This window comes from Tigriopus californicus, chromosome 8 (genome assembly GCF_007210705.1).
Source record: "Tigriopus californicus strain San Diego chromosome 8, Tcal_SD_v2.1, whole genome shotgun sequence".
In the NCBI taxonomy this organism is placed as follows: domain Eukaryota; kingdom Metazoa; phylum Arthropoda; class Copepoda; order Harpacticoida; family Harpacticidae; genus Tigriopus; species Tigriopus californicus.
In genome coordinates, this window is record NC_081447.1 from 6951235 (window position 1) to 6967723 (window position 16489).

Sequence of the window (16489 nt, forward strand, 5' to 3'; positions counted from 1 at the left end):
TTCCAAGGCTTCTTCCCTCCTTTTTCCGCGTTTAGGCGTGTAGTGAGTGAGTGCCCTTCTCTTTTCTAAAGTTCCAGGGCGTTTCGAGAGGATATGCTAACTAGTTCTAGTCTTGTTTCCAGTGCTGAACTCCAGGCAGCCAGCCAGTCAGCCAGCCAGTCAGCCAGGAGGACGGACCAAAGTGTGGGCACAATAGTTCTACAATGCTTCGTAGACTAGAGACTAACTAACCATAGGGACGAGTTTCGTTTCTCCTTCGTGTGTGGGAAGAATGGGACGACCATTCACCCACCAATCCACCCCAATTCACTCATCCAGATGATGCCCGGAACAAGGGAGAGGAAAACACCACAAGAAGAAAAGAGAGGAAAAGAACGAGAAGATGGAGAGAAGGAGGAGGAATCGGAACAAGAACGAGTACAGGCGGTGCTGGTGGAAGTTATAGTGGTGGTAGCTTTCTCGGTCATTTAGGGCCGCAAGATATGCACGGATCTTTTACAATGGAGAGAGTGGCGCTATGAAGTCAGAGAGGCGAAGATTCCATTTCATGCTTGCATTAATTTCCTCTTCTTTTCAACTCCCTTTCTAGCTTCTTAGCCCGAGTTATGCCCCGCTCTCACATTGAGGCCAAAGGTTGTAAGCCCATTTCAAGTCGAGTTATTCGGAGAGTTTATTGCCCGTGCTACACACCAAGTCGTTACTTGAATGCGAGTTGATCTTGGTCTAATTTGACAATGGGGGAAATGTACTTATGCATATCATTGCTGAATGACCAATTTGAACCAGGTTATTAGTGTAGGATAATCTATTATACTGTATGCTTCTAAGGTGACTGTGGTTGTCTTCAGGACACGGTGTTTTTCTTGACCAGTTCGGTGAATTTCTTGTCCACTTGTAAGACATATTTCTCCGGGATATTGCAAGCCCTAAAATGAAGCGAAATCAAAAATCAAAATCAAACAATGGCAAGGAACAGCCCAACAAGGCGAGTACCGGAGTCTATCCAATTTCTTTTCCTTCAATTGTAGGATCTTCTCATGATTGTTCTTTCGGTCCATGTCTATCTCCTTGGTCTCGGCCACCTTTCTGCTTGCTTGATCTCTCTTATTGGCTTCTTCATAACGAAGCTGACTTTGTAGGTCCATCAAGTACTCCTTCTTGAGCTAGATAGAAATCACCAATGGAGTCGCGATGAGGGTCCCTTGATTACTCTTACCACACAATGAGATCCCCTCACCTGAGACACGGCCTTTTCGTTCATTTCTTCCACTTTCATGCTCTCATTCCAGATCTTCAATGCCTCCTCACGCTCCTGTTGCTCTTTCATTAAGGCCATGGCACAGCGTTGTTCCTTGGCCTTCACTTGATGGGCCAACTCATTGGCAATGGCCTCTTTTCTGCAAACAAAGAAGAGGATAAGACACACGTGTCCTGATGAAAGAACAAATAAAGTCGACCGAGACTTTTGGCGGCTACCTCTGACTAGCGGCCTTCAGATTTTTGAGCGTTTCCACCCTGAACTTCCTTTCGTTCTCCTCAGTTTGCTTTCTGAGCAGCATCTCCTCTTTGGTCTCTCGGCTCTTCCTAGATTGGATCAATAGAGCCCCAATTTTTTGCCTCGACGGTTCCAGAGGATCTACAGATTTGCGAGACGTTGACCTTTCCTTCAGAAGACGTTCTTCTTGTACCATTTGAATCTGATTTCGGAGAGTGCAAGCAAACGGGGATCAAAATAACAGGGTGCTTCAGCATAACCAATATTATATCTCTAATCTCATTAATACCTTCTTCTCTATGGCCTTGGCCTTCTCTCTGTTTTCGTTTCTTCTTGCTTGCGCGTCTAGCATGGATTGCATCAGATCTTGTTTTCTTATTTGTCGGTGCGACAGATAAACCTTTTTCTCGTCCTCCAATTGTTGCTTGAGCACTTCTTCATATTGTTGGCGCTCGATTAGGCTTTTTTGCTTTTCTTCTTCTTCGAGAGCTTTTCGGGCTTGGATTTCTTGAATCTGTTGATCTAAGGTCTCTTTAATGCTCTTTTTGTACGAGTCATGTTCTAATTGTCGATTGTGCATCATTCCAATAGCCTTAACTCGTTCCATGTCTACTTCTTCATCTATTTGGCGATTCTCTTCTTGCATCTTCTGTCTGAGAAAAAAAGCATTTTGGGCAAGTTATTTCGAGCCATCATATCCTAAATTTCCGAGCAATTTTGACTTTCTTGCATTTCATCATATCTTTCCTTACTGTTAGGGGGAGGAGTCTATTTTGCTGCGATAAGTTTTATGACACTTCCATACATTGGACCAGGTTTTGGTATGATCGTTTCTCTTAACAAATATTGTGGTCCTAAAGGTAGAGTTCAAGACGTAGTATAACTTGAAGACTCGCATCAAGTGCCTGCTTTCCATACAAACATTAGTGTGACACAATTCTTGTCACATCAAAGCAACTAAATCAAAAAAACAGAAATTGCTTTTTCATGAATGTATTATAATATTTGAGCATTTCGTGAAGGTACCTTCATCATTCTTTCGGCGATGTTACACGAAAGGTTTAGCAAGACGACACGTTTCTATTCCCCAAATTACTTATTTCAAATTTCATATTGTCAAAAATAAACAATATTTGCCTACAGTTTTTGACTGACCCTGGTAATGGTTGGCAGATGACGGCTTTCGCTCGAAGCAAAATGTAAAATTTCGTTCCAAAATTCGTCAAAGGCTAAGTTGGGCCAACCATATTCATGAATACCTTCTTCGTTGTTTTTCTTGGATTTGTTCCTCCAAGATAGCATTGCATTTGGCCTGCTCAATCCACTTGTTCAAGAGCTTTGTCTCGGGCATCTCTTCTAAGAATTTCCTTTCAGCTCGTTCAATGATAATAGCAGATTCTTGGGATTGCTCAGTCTCCGAGGGAGTCTTGATTTTGGGTTTGCGAATGGGCGTGTCGGGAGTCCCCGGAAAACGAGGCGTAATGGGACGTTCCTCTCGAACAGGATTAGGAGCGGGAAGCTATGATTCAAAGAAAGCAGAACAATTCGAGCACACACTATTTCAGACGAGTCAATTGTGACTTCTTACCTCAGCCAGTTTAACCATCCTCAAAAAGTCTGCTCGAGTCATGACAAATGGAACAGAGGTTTTGGGGGTGTTTTGAGCGTTCATGGTTTACAAAAGAGTTTGAGCGAGCGACCTAACTAATAACCTGACTTGGAATGTACACGGCAAATTGGAACGGCGAGTTTTGGTATGCTTGATCAATATGCTTGTGTACACATACTGTATTAGTGCAAGCACGATCTGTTCCATGGCTACAAAGTCGATCCAGGGAAAGGAAAAAGGAAACAATGATTGGTCATTTCTCTAGACTGAAGAATAATGTGAAAAGCGTACTTGCAGAAAAAAAAATGTTCCTTATCTTCAATTCAGTTTATGAATTACTTCAGTTTCCAAGTCTAAAATATCAACAGCAAAAACCAGCTGATAAACTTGTTTTTCTTGTTTCATATTGTTTCCGGGTAGCTCGTGACCTTTTCAGTTACAGAGTTTGCTTCAACTAAAGTGGGAAAATACACTCGATTGCTTTGTGGTGTTGATATATCATATAAATATATTGAAGTTATATCATATATTGAAGTTTCAGATTGAAACGGGCTCATACAATTACAACGTTCGGCACAAGTAAGTATCAACTTGCACTTTATGTTTTAAATTTGCCATGCTTAGTCAGAGAAAAACGCAAGCACAAGTCACCTCTACACGTTTTGACATCACGAGTTTTACGCTTAAATGTTGGTTACAGTTCTAGCAACATTGTTGCGAGGGTCTTGAAATAAGATTTTGAGAGGTTAGCCAAACAATCTGTAGTATTTAGAGTCTTGAACGTCAAAGCAAAGCAAAAAAGTAGTCCAATGAAAAAGCTATCTATCTCTTGGAGATAATACTCTCTGGGATTTTCCTGTTTCTAGATATTTGGTAAAGCCAAAAAAAAATTCTCGACCACTTTCTCTACTAATCGATGGGCCTAGTAGTAGTTAGTCACAAAACGTGATATTAATATATGATATCTTTCCACTCACACTCATATCACACCCAAATATCTTAGTTGTGATGGCTCGCATTGGCAAAGAAAGCAACAAAGTAAAATACACTAGCTACATTATAATCAACCCACGGCTTGAAGATGACATGGGGTCGGAAGGATTTTTTAGGCTAAATTAAGTTTTTCTACCATTTGGCCATATTGGGGCAAAAAAACCTAATTCACGAATCCAAACATAAAATAACCTGAAAAAGAGGAATTTCGTGGAAATTGATAGGTTCTGTCATATCTGGGTGCACTTTTGGAGAAATATTTGTTGGAAAAAAAATCAGGGCTACTTTGGCCATGTCCGACAATGTTTGTCCCCGGCCACTCAAAATTTTGTTTGACCTTGAACCCTAAGCTTTAATTAAGCCCTTGAACTCATAACTAGTTCTAGACTACAAATGATGGAATTTTAGCCTAAAGGCAATGGGTAACCCTCCACCGTTTTCATCAAACAAAACTCGAAAATGCAAGTGAGCACAGTCTTAATATCAGAGCTAAAACTAAGAGCTTGTTGAAGACCGGCAAGAAAGCCGAGGGAAGTGAGTGAGCCTTTTGGTGTCCATCCTTGAACCATTGATGAGTGGAAAACATGATGCAAGAACGGCAAGCCCAGACCAGACCGAGGGCGAAGATCTGGGATTACAGTAGTCAGTTTTCAAAGGGCCAAAAGCCAAAGAGTTACCAATGTCCATTAGACTAAAGTTGAATTATTCATGGTATGATGTTAGGTTTTTCAATGGTCACCTTTGATGAAAATATGATCAATCAAGTTTTAGAGGACGGGGGAAGAATTTTTGGAAGGCGCAATGACTGGCCGTTAATTTTTGTCCACCCTGCACAGTACATTTCATATGATGGCTTTTACACACTATTTTTCTCTAAAAAACGAAGAATAAAATCATCTATTTTTTTCTCGCATTTTTTCTGCTTCACTTTTCTAGAAATTCCTTTATTTTGATCATCTCTTCATATGAATACATGTATAGATTGGCCATAGATAACTCCATAAATGCGATCGCATGTTTTCGTTTTAGCTATCGCTGGGTGTCAAAAAGTTCCGTTCGTAGTCAAAATTCCTAGGGCAACTATGGTACAAATCTGAATCGTTGACGGTGCGTGCAATTTCTGAGCTGAAACTCCTAATACGACCCCTTGCCGAGCAATTGCTCTCCTCTAGCAACCTTCAAAAAACGGGTTAGAGAAAGCTGTCCGACCACAATTTTAACACCGAAACGTTGAAGGGGCTATGATCGGGCTCTAATTGCAATTTTCATCCATGTGGTGGGAAACACTTAACTGAAACCCAAGGAACAAGCCTGGGTTCAGGCTGACCTCGAGAGGTGTCGGAATTATCTCGATTATGTAAAGGTGTAATCACGTCACCCACATTAAAGCAAATTGTTGGGAGATTGACATGAAATTCTGAATGCCTCATCATTGCGTTGCAATTTCGGATACATTTTGCTACATTTTCGAGATGCGTTGCTAAAAAGGGCAATTAATAGAATATGTGATTTGCTCTGCTAATGTCCCAATCTTTTGAACATGTTACGTGTGTTATGCCCAAAAAGCATGTTTTTATTATCCTACCGCTCTTTCTACATGCATATTTGTAAGAATCACAAGAAATTAAAAGAAAACCAGACTAACGAACGAGTCATGGGAATGATTAAACTTGCCTAAAGGGAGATTTCACGAAGTGTGATTGTCACTTGCCACCCAGCGTCAGCTGACCTGAAATCATGCTCATCCAGTACAACTCCAGTGGAGCTTGAGCATTCTAGTTATTTGGTTTTCTATGAGATTGGCATTGATATGTAGCTTAAGGTATACTTTACTTTTTCAATGAACTATAACTTAAGTTTTTTATAGCCTACTGCCTTAGATTCTCACACAATAATGGTAATAATTTTAGAGACCAATCATCCACTTTGTCCTGGATCATAATTTCTGGATGCCTCAAAATATGACTTTCATTTGGTAATGTCTATATTAAACTCCAATTTTTCATTGATGTAAAGGCGACACTATTTCTGAACCCAAAGAGCACGAAGATCGTGAAAAACAATAACCAAGCAATTTTTGCCTAAAAAACACCATAATACACGAATAATAAAACAAATGGGAAACTTTTTCATCTTTTCATAACTTGTTCAAACGTTTTTGCAACTTATTTTGGCAGATTTATTAACCTAAAACAATATTTTGACCAAAATAGTTAATTATTTTTCCCACCCCTGAAGATGACAAATAGGTTGTTCTCCTAAACACTAAACAAAAAAATTCCCAATTTTACAGGACAGTGCAACGAAATAAAATGAATATCTTTTTCTGTCTTGACTTACTGGGGATCCCATTCCCAGTGCAGTAGCGATGAAGTCCGCAAAAAAAAGAGAAAAAAAGTCCTAAATCAACGTCCCTTTAAGTTTCAATCCCATTCCATTTGATAAAAAACATTTACTTTCAAGCGACATTTTCATCAAAAGCATCTTCACCATGGGTATTCGGAGTAAATGTTTGACATGGAGCTCTGAGTTGAAGTTACCCAGCAAAGGTTGAAATAAGGGTTCTTAGACGTATCGGTCACTCATTGGATGTAAAAATGGAAAGTTTCCAATCCTCTTTTGTGGCCTGACTGCCTCATAATGATAAAAGTTGTTCCTTTTGAAAGTGTCTCATAGAAATTTGAGCCGAAGAGGAAGACTAATCAAGGGATTGTTATAACCTGTTTATCAGAGACGGGGAGAAAAGGAGAGAGAGAGAGAGAGAGAGACAGATGAGAGCGAATTCTAGAACATGGCAGTGTAATAAGTTTGGCCCTCCTACCTGTTGGTTGTCTCTCCGCCTGAGGGCACCTGTTGCCCCCGTCCCCTTGCCACTTGCCACAGGTTCTTTGCCCACTGGGTATGATCCTGCCCAGCCACTTACACCATCCACGATGCGGACCTATTCTCTCAATACTAAGACTACTACTACTACTACTACTACTACTACAACTGGCAGAACCACCACCACTACTACAACTAGGACTAGTTGGAGGAGGATACCAGGGCAGTACTTCTGGCCAAGAAAACGCCCGAGGAGCGAATAAAAATTAGAGTTCAGCTGTGATCTCAATCTAAATAGAGTACAAGTTTATTTTGTATATGACCTAGTTATAGTGCATTCATAAACCAGCCACGACTAATGGAGTGAACACCGGACATGAGTGACGAGCGGAAATTGCCCATCGAGCAATCGTACGCCGCCAATAATCGCGAAATCAATTTGTCCACTACCGAGCATCACCCTTTCAAGCTCTCTCGATCCAATCAAGGGATCATTCGCTCAAGGCTCGATCTGAGTGCTGACAAAGGCCATGGCGACCTTGAGATGCACGTGGCCCGAAAATCGTCCTGCTCAATTGGTGCCAACCAAACCTTCTCAGAGGGATCCACACTGTCCCATGAATTTCGCGACTCTGACTCGGGACCTACCATTCCCTTGCAGGTCGTGACTTCTATGGCTATGGCCATTGCTGCTCAAAGGATGAAATCCGAACCTAGCTCCCATTTTGACGATGGGGACGACAGCCCCGACCCAATGCAAAGTGACATGGCAAGTATTGATCCCCTCTCATCCTTTTAAGAGTTGGTTGTATGGGCCACCATACATGGGATTCAGGAGAATGTGTACTCCTGCTCCCTACATACATCCCTCCTTGCCCCCTTTTCCCAGTCCCCACCCAAGCTTTCACTTTTATGACCATTTCCCTCGAGAAAATGACTTTATTCCGCAGACAAATTCTTTTGACATGATGGGTGCCAAGGGTTTCCCTTTTTTATACTTCATGTCCAAAAATGTCCATGAACCTTGAAAAAAAGCCCACAACCAACATCTTCTTTCGGGGAAGATTGTGCAGGAAGATCCTTTCTTGAATGAACTCCGCCTCGGAAGATCTCATTGAATTTTTCTCCCCTCTGGTCCAGATTTCTGGCGGGCAGGACTCTCCGATGTTGGATGTCCCGTTCGCGTCGCCCAACGAAGTGTTTTGCTCCGTCCCAGGTCGTTTGTCACTCTTGAGTTCCACCTCCAAATACAAAGTGACTGTGGCTGAAGTACAAAGACGATTAGCTCCCCCCGAGTGTCTTAATGCCAGCCTTCTTGGAGGCGTTTTGCGAAGGTAAATCAAAGGGCGTCTCAATGACAACGACAACCCTCAGAGCTTTTGGAAAGGATAAAGGCCGATCTGGCACAACCTTACATTATGTGCATTCTTGCAGAGCGAAATCAAAAAACGGGGGGAAATATCTGCGAGACAAGCTCACTCGTATAGGTCTGGGATTACCCGCAGGCAGACGAAAAGCTGCCAATGTTACCCTACTCACTTCCTTGGTTGAAGGTAAATTGCAGAAATTGAAAAGTTTCATTTCTTCTAAGCATTTGTTCACGCTATCTCTTCCTCACTCAATAGGCGAAGCAATCCATCTGGCGCGTGACTTTGGTTATGTTTGCGAGACCGAGTTTCCTGCCAGGCAAATTGCCGAGTTTCTCTCCAAACCCTTTGTTTCTAATTGCGAAACTGCCAGGAGGAAAGAGCTCTTACTCGGAGCTAGGTGTGTAATCCGGAGGCATAATCCTCCACAATGAGCTGACCGTTCAATTGAAATCATGTCGTGCATGACCCTTCTTGTTCCACCTCTAGGTTAATAACGGGCGAGCTCTTGGACCTTCTCAACCAGGACCGTTCCCCTCTCTGCAATACGGCACCCAGTCGGATCTTGGATTCGACAATCCAAAAGCATCTGAGCCAATTCTCACTTATCACTCATGGGTTCGGTGCTCCAGCCATTGTAGCTGCCCTGACGGCTGTTCGAAATTATGTCTCCGAGAGCATTCGATATTTGGAAGAGAAGCATCACCCTTTGCTAGAAAAACGAGACATCATTCAAACTGAAGAATCAAAACATGTGTCGATGTACTTGGGACAAGGACCCATTCGGCACTCCTAATAAACATGAAAACTGAAATTGTTGGACCATGATTGAGCCCGTAATCAACTCATTTTGTCGTGGACATTTTTTAATGCCAGAGGAAGAAATGCTATTTTTACTGTTGGCTGACAAGTTCAAACGAGCGTGGAAGAGGGTTTAAAAGTCATTTTACTATGCAAGTAAACAACAGGGCGACATCCAGATAGAGAGATAGACAAAACAGAAAAACAGAGAGAGTTAAAAAAGTCATGGAAAAATGAGTCATGATTTAGTTTGTTTGTTCTTAAGTCTGAATTTTTGGTCAAAATGAATTACTAAAACGTGGAAAAAAGGTTATCATTTACTTCATTATTCAAATATATGGTGGCATAAATTGGTAAAAACTATCGAAGTATTCCGTTTCAATAACACCTCGTTAATTTGGTTGAGACAGGTATCTGTTTACAATGCGAAATCTTTAGATGACATGCAGGAAACATCAATGCTAAAATATATAGGTTAATCTTCAAAGTTCATGTTAATATTTTCAAGCATTTTGACAAAGTAAATTAGGGCAGCTTTTGAATCAAATCGTGCCACTGAGGTGTAACTTTCGGAGGAAACCCTAAAATACCAATAACAGATTAAAACTTGGTTAAACTTATATCAACAATCTTTCCACCCTTGGTCCTAGCCGGTCCCAGCCTTTAGTAATTTCGATTTATGATGATTAAAAATACATGATGAACATTTTTTTATATGATTATGATAAATAGTTAACATTGCAATCTATGCTTTGATCAAATAGTTACTTTTGACCCATTTGCAATTAGCATTTATACCTAAAACCCAAACCAGAGAGAAGAAACGAGAGGTTCGGTGAGGTTGCGTGACTACTCTTCCTACTTCCGTCCATCTCAACGATTCCTCAGTCATATTTCTCAAATTCGGACCAACTTTCAAAGGCATGTTTGACTTGAGCCCAATATTCAACATGGCTGTTGCAATACAAGCACTTCCCACAAACTCATCACTAACTGCGTTTCTTCATTCACGTCAGAAAAACGTCAGATAACAAGTAAAAGTACGGCGGGAGTGCCGCTGAGGCCACAGATATCAATATTAGTGGACTGTGCGAGTGCTGATTGCTTTCTTTAAGTCAACTGCCAACAAGACTTACTTTGTCGCCTGTACAAATTACAAACCGTTCAACAGGCATCAAGTTGCTATGCTGCAAGTGATATTATAGGTGTGTCATGTAGAGGGGCAATTTCATCTGGTCGAAGAGAGAGCAATGGATTTTGTGGGCTCCAGGGTGTTTGGGGTGGTGACACTTGATGTGTTTTATTCTCACCTGCGGTCTAGGTAGGGGCAACTTGACACGTATTTACCTGCCGACGGTTATCACAAAGTCATGAACACACTTGTTGGGATTTAACCAATTGGGCAGGGAAAGATTTTCAAGTCGGAGACCGGTGCATCAAAACCATTTTCGATATTCCCAATCCAATTTGGGTGTGACAGTATTTAACAATGAGCTCAGATGCTTGTTCCATTGTTGCCCAAGAGGATGGCGATTCAGCCCTGTTGGTCACTTTATATGACCGAATATCACATTACAAACGTCTTCGTGGCCAATCCCCCCAAGAGATTGGTATCCCATTTTGGGATATCATTGTCATATCGGCTGGAGATCATATCCAATCGGAAGTCATATCCGGATTCTTGATCAATCTTGGCAACCGCAATCTTCTGATGAAGGGCGTGACTTACAAGGTCTATCCTGATCCGGATGGACAAAGGGTGGGCGATGGTGGAGCCACCCTTAATGTCGTCAAGAGATTGATGGAAGACTTTGGAGACAATGTATTTGAACAAAGAATCTTGCTTATTCACGCAGGTGGATTCTCCAAACGGATTCCACATCTCAGTTTCATCACCAAGCTATTTTGTCCCATTCCCTTTGGATTGCAATCTGATGCCCAGGATGAGAACCATTCCACCTCAAACCTAACCATGTTCGATTTGAAGCAAGCCATGTATTTACGCTTCTTGGATACGTTTTCTTCCGGAATATTCGCAGCAGCTTCGGATGACATTGAAAGTTTCATTGATTCCCCTGAAGATTTCCAAAGGTTCAAAGCTGACTTAGACCAATTAAACCCGGACGAACCCGCCCTATTTTCATTGGCCCATCCATCACAGTTGCAAATAGGCAAAAACCATGGGGTGTTTTCGCTTTCAAAGGCCTCTTTCGACGCCTTGCAATCCACTAGTATGTTATTGATTCGAGACTGCTTGAAAGTTGTACAAAAACCAACTATTGAGGAGATGAAAGCCAGAAACTTGGTGATTTCGTCAAATAATGAAGATATCGTTTACACGGATAGTGCTTATTGGATGAATGCACCTTTGGTGAAACGACTTGCTGACTTTGCTTTGAGCCAAAGTTCCGCTAATGAAGAATTTTCCATGTACTCAGACTTCATGACACGACAATCTGGAAAAGAGGCTCCGATTTCCACCATTGAAGAGCCAAACCATTCGTCAATCCAACCTCTATTGGACATGGCAACCAAAGTCCCAATCTATTTAATAGCTTTGCCTCAGTCCAAGTTTTATCACCTCGGTACCACCAATGAGTACCTTGACATGGTCCAAAAGTGCCTTATGATCCAAAAAGCTACGACTAAACTAGAGATTGATGATAAGTCCCTGGAAAATTTCCAAGCCAGACGCTCCTTCATATCTTGCTCAGATTTGCCCGCTCAAGTCTTCATTCCACATGGATGTGTTTTGGACCATACCGTGATATCCACCAATACCATTCAACTACGGCCCAAAACCATCTTAAGTAACTGCCATATTCCCATGGACATCGGTGAGATTGAGATTCCCGGAGAATACGTCTACGCGACTGTCCCCGTTGAGCTGAAATCAGATGCAACACAAAAAAGCACCCCTGGTTTTGTCACCAAGATCACCCATATCAACGAAGATGTTAAGGGTGTTTACGATAGCCTGGTTGATGTCCAAGGCAAAACGATGGTTCGGTTACCCTCCCACGTCAGTTTTACTAACGACTGTTTCAGTTTGTGGAACGCCAAGATTTTTCCAATGGAGACGGACAAATGTCAATCATTCTTGGCTTCATTTCGAACGTTCTTTTCCGGCAAGGAATTAATATTGGAGGCAGATACCGCGTATTTTTCTTGTGATGATTTGATGAAAATGAGAAGCAAAAGCCGGATAGTGCAAGAATTTTCGTTATACAAATAATATTTTCGTTTGAAGTGTTCGGTATTATGTTTTCTTTTTTTTTTCAATGAAAAATACAGTTAATTAGTTTTTTTCATCATCTGTGTCATGAATTCCCCTTGCCTTGATCATAAAAATAAAGCTGGCTTTCAGACCAAGTTAGAAGAAAGTAGGAAGGAGTCACATATTTTTCCTCCGATGATTTTGACCAAAAAAGAAAGTATAAACTGAATGAAGCAATAGCTCCTAAATGGAAACATTGCCTTGCTTTGAAGTTGTCCGTTGTGCTGTTTTATTTATTTCGCGAAGGGTGTTAATTTCATAGAAAAAAAATAAATATTCCATGCAGTAAATGAAGGCGCTCATTGGTTCGTGTCCTTCTGGCCAGGTAAATAATGGTACGTATGCTCATGCATTTTCTTCCGGTTCTGGTTCTTCTGGGACGCCATTTCGTTTATCGAGCTCATTCTCTTTCCATTCTCGCCATCGATCGAGTTTGGTTTTGTGTCGAACATCTTTGTAAATACAAATAGGAGCCACGGGGTCCACCTCCAGATTGAATTTGTTGCCGGTGAAGCAGATCGACTTCTTGAGTTCTTCTAAATCTCCCATGGCAAAGTTACATATGCTGTGGATGTTTTTCCCTTTGCAACCGGAATGTCCCCACAAACTCTCCCGGAAACATATTCCTTTGGGTTGGCGAGCTTCTTCATTACTGAAGCCAGAAAGTTGTCTCCGGAATAAAACAGTTTTTTTTCGATTCGATCTATCCTTCTTACCTTTGTAACATGTTCATGTTCTGAGAGACACTTCGAGCTGATGTGGCAGCGATGTATTCAATTTCTAACGTGGCCAGAGTGGAATAGAAATGCTCGTCGGGAACACTCGTATCCTTCAGCCAGTTGTACAACTCAATGGCAATAGGATCTTCCAGGACGAAATCAACAAATTCCCGAGTAAGAATCACATTTTTACTGCCCTTGAGAACCGTGATGTTAAAGGGTGGGGGACCTTTGGGACAACTTTCAACTCTTTCATTCCACAAGTGATATTGCCCTGGCCCATATCTTCAAGGTAAAGTAAACGTAATTCTTAGTAAGACAAAAAGTGTGTCATCAACCAATCCCATGGAAATGGAGTGGATACGGTGGAATGCTTTACCTGGTCAGCTTAAATCTTGTGGCTTGACGATTAGCATTAATGGAGTGATGAATAGGAATGATGTTTTCTCTTTTGGAGAATATGATTTGACGAATCGTATTTATAGACTTAAGCGGCAACTCTGTGCCCGCTGGATTGAGGATAGCTCGCCATTTCTGCTGAGATCGAGGTGCTTCTCGAAGTTGTCGCATACACATAAGATCAATGTCAAGCACCGAGTGGTGGCCCCAAAAAACGGGGATCGAGTGTTTGGCCACAAACACATTGGCCTTTTTGAATCGGTAGTTATAACATTTGACGATACCCAAAATCGCAGATTGGACCTCATCCGACGCTTTGGCATCAATGTGAATGCAATGGGAGTCCATGGGTCTGAAGGTCAACGATAGGAACAGTTCCAATAATCCAGGCTGAGTGTGAACTCCATGTGAAAACGCCAAAGGGTACTCCATCTCAGATTCCAAAAATGGGGCTAAACCGAATGTTTTGATGATGGTAAAGTAATTGTCACAATCTGAAGTTCGAGCTAAGATTTGTGAAGGTGACAGGAACTGGGCGGTTCGTTGCTTCACCTCCTCACTCGAATAAGATGATTCTTCACTGCAGTCGATACTTTGACTCAGTTCATCAATAGTCAAGAAGTTTGAAGACTGGACAGTTTGATTCAAGGTCACCATGACCATATGCTTCTCTTCTTCAGGAGCCGAAGGAACTCTCCATTCGGGTTCCACGGAGTTTGAATGATGAAGGCTATTGTTGTTGATGAGTCGGATGAAAAAGACTGCACAACCAAAGCCGATCCACGTCAGAATGGGCAGATGACCATGGATGATCAAATTAAGACATGCTTTTCGCTGTTTTTTGCGAAACATGTCGTGGAATGTAATGACGGATAAACCACTGCTCTATACTTACAATACCACCTTGGTGAATTGAAGAGAGAGAGAGAGAGAGAGAGAGAGAGCTAGGCTCAAACCACTTGTGAAACAGGGTATACACTATCTGAAATAAGCTCAGGCTGCAAATTTAGATCACCTCAAAATGGCAAGGCTAAGTACGTGCATTTGTGCATAACGCTAGATTGATTGACTCCCCGTACTTGTGAGTTTTTAATCCTCTAATTACCCGAATTTATCGTGACACTCGGAAACTTCTTTCATTCCTGTAGGCAACCAAGGTTACTTCGCAAATAGAGTTAGCATAGCACTTATCCCACGGATTTGTCAAAGCAGGCCACGAATCACAGATAGATTTACACTTGTGGCAAATATTTTGTCATGAACACAATCAGATTGGAGTGGTTTGCTAAAAGTAACAAAACCATGGTGAGAAAGCTCCTACCTTTTTCAAAGAATTAATAGATTATAAAACTTTTTTGATTTCAAGAAACTTGCGTTTCCAGTCTGCATTTCATTGTTGGCATCTGACCCTGTTGGTATTTCTCATCGGGATTTATCTGTTCAGCATCTATTCGATCTCTCCTCGCTCCACCGAATATCCACATCTTTTACGTGTTCGCAAGATCATTTCCTCATTGTCATGTTCAAGCAAAACCAATCAACGACGTCGAAGCATTCTCCAAGGATTTCTCGCTGAAGAAAGCATCATCGCGAGAAGTATGGATTGCGTAAAGTACTTCGAGATCGTGGACATCGTCAACCAGAGACTGGTCAGTGAAGCTCAAGAGCAGTATCCCATTGCCATGTCTCATAGTGTTCATGACCAGATCGGCATTCTGGAAATGTTCCTGGCCTTGATGTTCCGCCCTCAAGATCTGCACTGCATTCATGTGGACCTCAAGGCCAGTGAAGAGGTGATGGCGGCTATTTCCGGGGTGGTCAAGTGCTACAAACAAAAATACCCGGACAGTGAGATTTTCATACCCAAGTACCGGGTACCGGTGTTTTGGGGCTATGATTCTGTATTGGAGGCCGATATGATTTGCATGCGAGAATTGCTCAAATCAGAGAAGCCGTGGAAAGTGTACATAAATCCAGCTGGAAGCGAAATGCCCCTGGTCTCGAGTCGTGTCCTAAGGAGAGAGTTGAAAAGTTTGCATAATAGAAACTACATTGATTACGAGATCTTCAACAAAACTGATCGACAACATAAAGTGTTTGTAACCAATAGGTAAAATAACCCTTTTTCTAATCACTTTGAATTTACAATCGCTACGCGAAAAAACACTTTTCTAGATTTGGTCCCAAGGCTTTTGATATACGGATGAAAAAATTGCGCCAATGTTGGAAACCACCCCCACCCTATAACATCACCGTTTTGAAGGCTCAAAAGAATGTGGTATTACAACGCTCCTTTGTGAACTTCTTGGTCTACCATCCTGTGGCCATCGATTACTACAATTGGTTAAGTGACTCATTTATACCTGACGAGCATTTCTATTCAACCATGGCGTCGATAACAGTTGAAAGGAAGGACAATAACACTTACATTGTGGAACAGATTATGCCTACCATTCCGTAAGCAAACTAAGATTTTGCAGACCAACGCTCCGAAAAAGCCTCCAATTTGGATCATCATACATAACAGTAAATAATTTCTATGGTTTGGCTGCGTTTTAGGAATGAAGATGCGTTTTGCTTTCGAAAAAGCTTGTGGAACTATCCCAACTGCTCTGGTCAAAACATTCACTGGATATGCAAATTGGGAGTCATGGATTTGCCCATAATTCAACAAAGCAATTGCCTCATGGCGAATAAGTTCAACGTCAATTCAGATCCAATTGCCATTTTTTGTCAAATGAGAGCAATATTATGAAAGAAAATCTCCAGTTTCCGTATTTCTCCTCAAGGCAATATGATTTCTAGGATACGGCAAGGTCGTTGACAATCTGATGCTATGTTTTAATCAAGGATTAGAACATGAAATTATTGAAATTTTCATAGATGAAGCTTGAGAGGGAAAAAAGCAAAATGACAGTTTGAATGATCCAAACTAAGGGCAAAGGTCCTTGAATCTAAAGGTCCAAAGGAAGATTCGACTTATCCCTGTTTTTCGTAAGCATGAGT

The 16489-nt window shown here is 41.6% G+C and overlaps 5 protein-coding genes across 7 annotated transcripts; 3 read left to right on the forward strand and 2 right to left on the reverse strand.

Annotated features, from left to right (window-relative positions):
• Positions 1-652: 652 nt before the first annotated feature.
• Positions 653-7060, reverse strand: LOC131884573 (uncharacterized). Of its 2 annotated transcripts, XM_059232400.1 has the most exons (8): positions 3396-3470; positions 3084-3313; positions 2755-3014; positions 1785-2148; positions 1477-1697; positions 1238-1397; positions 994-1163; positions 653-926 (listed from the first exon to the last, which is right to left on the reverse strand). In XM_059232400.1, the coding sequence occupies exons 2-8, from the start codon at positions 3165-3167 to the stop codon at positions 845-847; spliced, it is 1341 nt and encodes a 446-aa protein (XP_059088383.1). In that variant the 5' UTR covers positions 3168-3313; positions 3396-3470; the 3' UTR covers positions 653-844. The 2 variants fall into 2 exon arrangements, with proteins under 2 accessions (XP_059088383.1, XP_059088385.1); XM_059232402.1 differs by lacking the exons at positions 3084-3313; positions 3396-3470 and adding an exon at positions 6919-7060.
• Positions 7061-7281: 221 nt separating this feature from the next.
• On the forward strand, positions 7282-9119 carry LOC131884576 (transcription factor AP-2-alpha-like). Of its 2 annotated transcripts, XM_059232406.1 has the most exons (6): positions 7305-7498; positions 7582-7689; positions 8061-8254; positions 8355-8473; positions 8546-8687; positions 8777-9119. In XM_059232406.1, exons 1-6 carry the CDS (start codon positions 7451-7453, stop codon positions 9081-9083), a joined length of 918 nt encoding a protein of 305 aa, XP_059088389.1. In that variant the 5' UTR covers positions 7305-7450; the 3' UTR covers positions 9084-9119. The 2 variants fall into 2 exon arrangements, with proteins under 2 accessions (XP_059088388.1, XP_059088389.1); XM_059232405.1 differs by having other exon boundaries at positions 7282-7689.
• An 827-nt stretch (positions 9120-9946) lies between these two features.
• On the forward strand, positions 9947-12399 carry LOC131884571 (fucose-1-phosphate guanylyltransferase-like). The gene has a single exon (XM_059232398.1). The coding sequence runs from the start codon at positions 10578-10580 to the stop codon at positions 12321-12323; it is 1746 nt and encodes a 581-aa protein (XP_059088381.1). The 5' UTR covers positions 9947-10577; the 3' UTR covers positions 12324-12399.
• Positions 12400-12534: 135 nt separating this feature from the next.
• Positions 12535-14414, reverse strand: LOC131884572 (N-acetyllactosaminide beta-1,6-N-acetylglucosaminyl-transferase-like). Its single transcript, XM_059232399.1, has 3 exons — positions 13464-14414; positions 13082-13369; positions 12535-13017 (listed from the first exon to the last, which is right to left on the reverse strand). The coding sequence occupies exons 1-3, from the start codon at positions 14333-14335 to the stop codon at positions 12711-12713; spliced, it is 1467 nt and encodes a 488-aa protein (XP_059088382.1). The 5' UTR covers positions 14336-14414; the 3' UTR covers positions 12535-12710.
• Positions 14415-14450: 36 nt separating this feature from the next.
• Positions 14451-16256, forward strand: LOC131884574 (N-acetyllactosaminide beta-1,6-N-acetylglucosaminyl-transferase-like). Its single transcript, XM_059232403.1, has 5 exons — positions 14451-14564; positions 14632-14788; positions 14866-15593; positions 15659-15940; positions 16043-16256. The coding sequence occupies exons 2-5, from the start codon at positions 14741-14743 to the stop codon at positions 16236-16238; spliced, it is 1254 nt and encodes a 417-aa protein (XP_059088386.1). The 5' UTR covers positions 14451-14564; positions 14632-14740; the 3' UTR covers positions 16239-16256.
• The last annotated feature ends 233 nt before the right edge of the window (positions 16257-16489 follow it).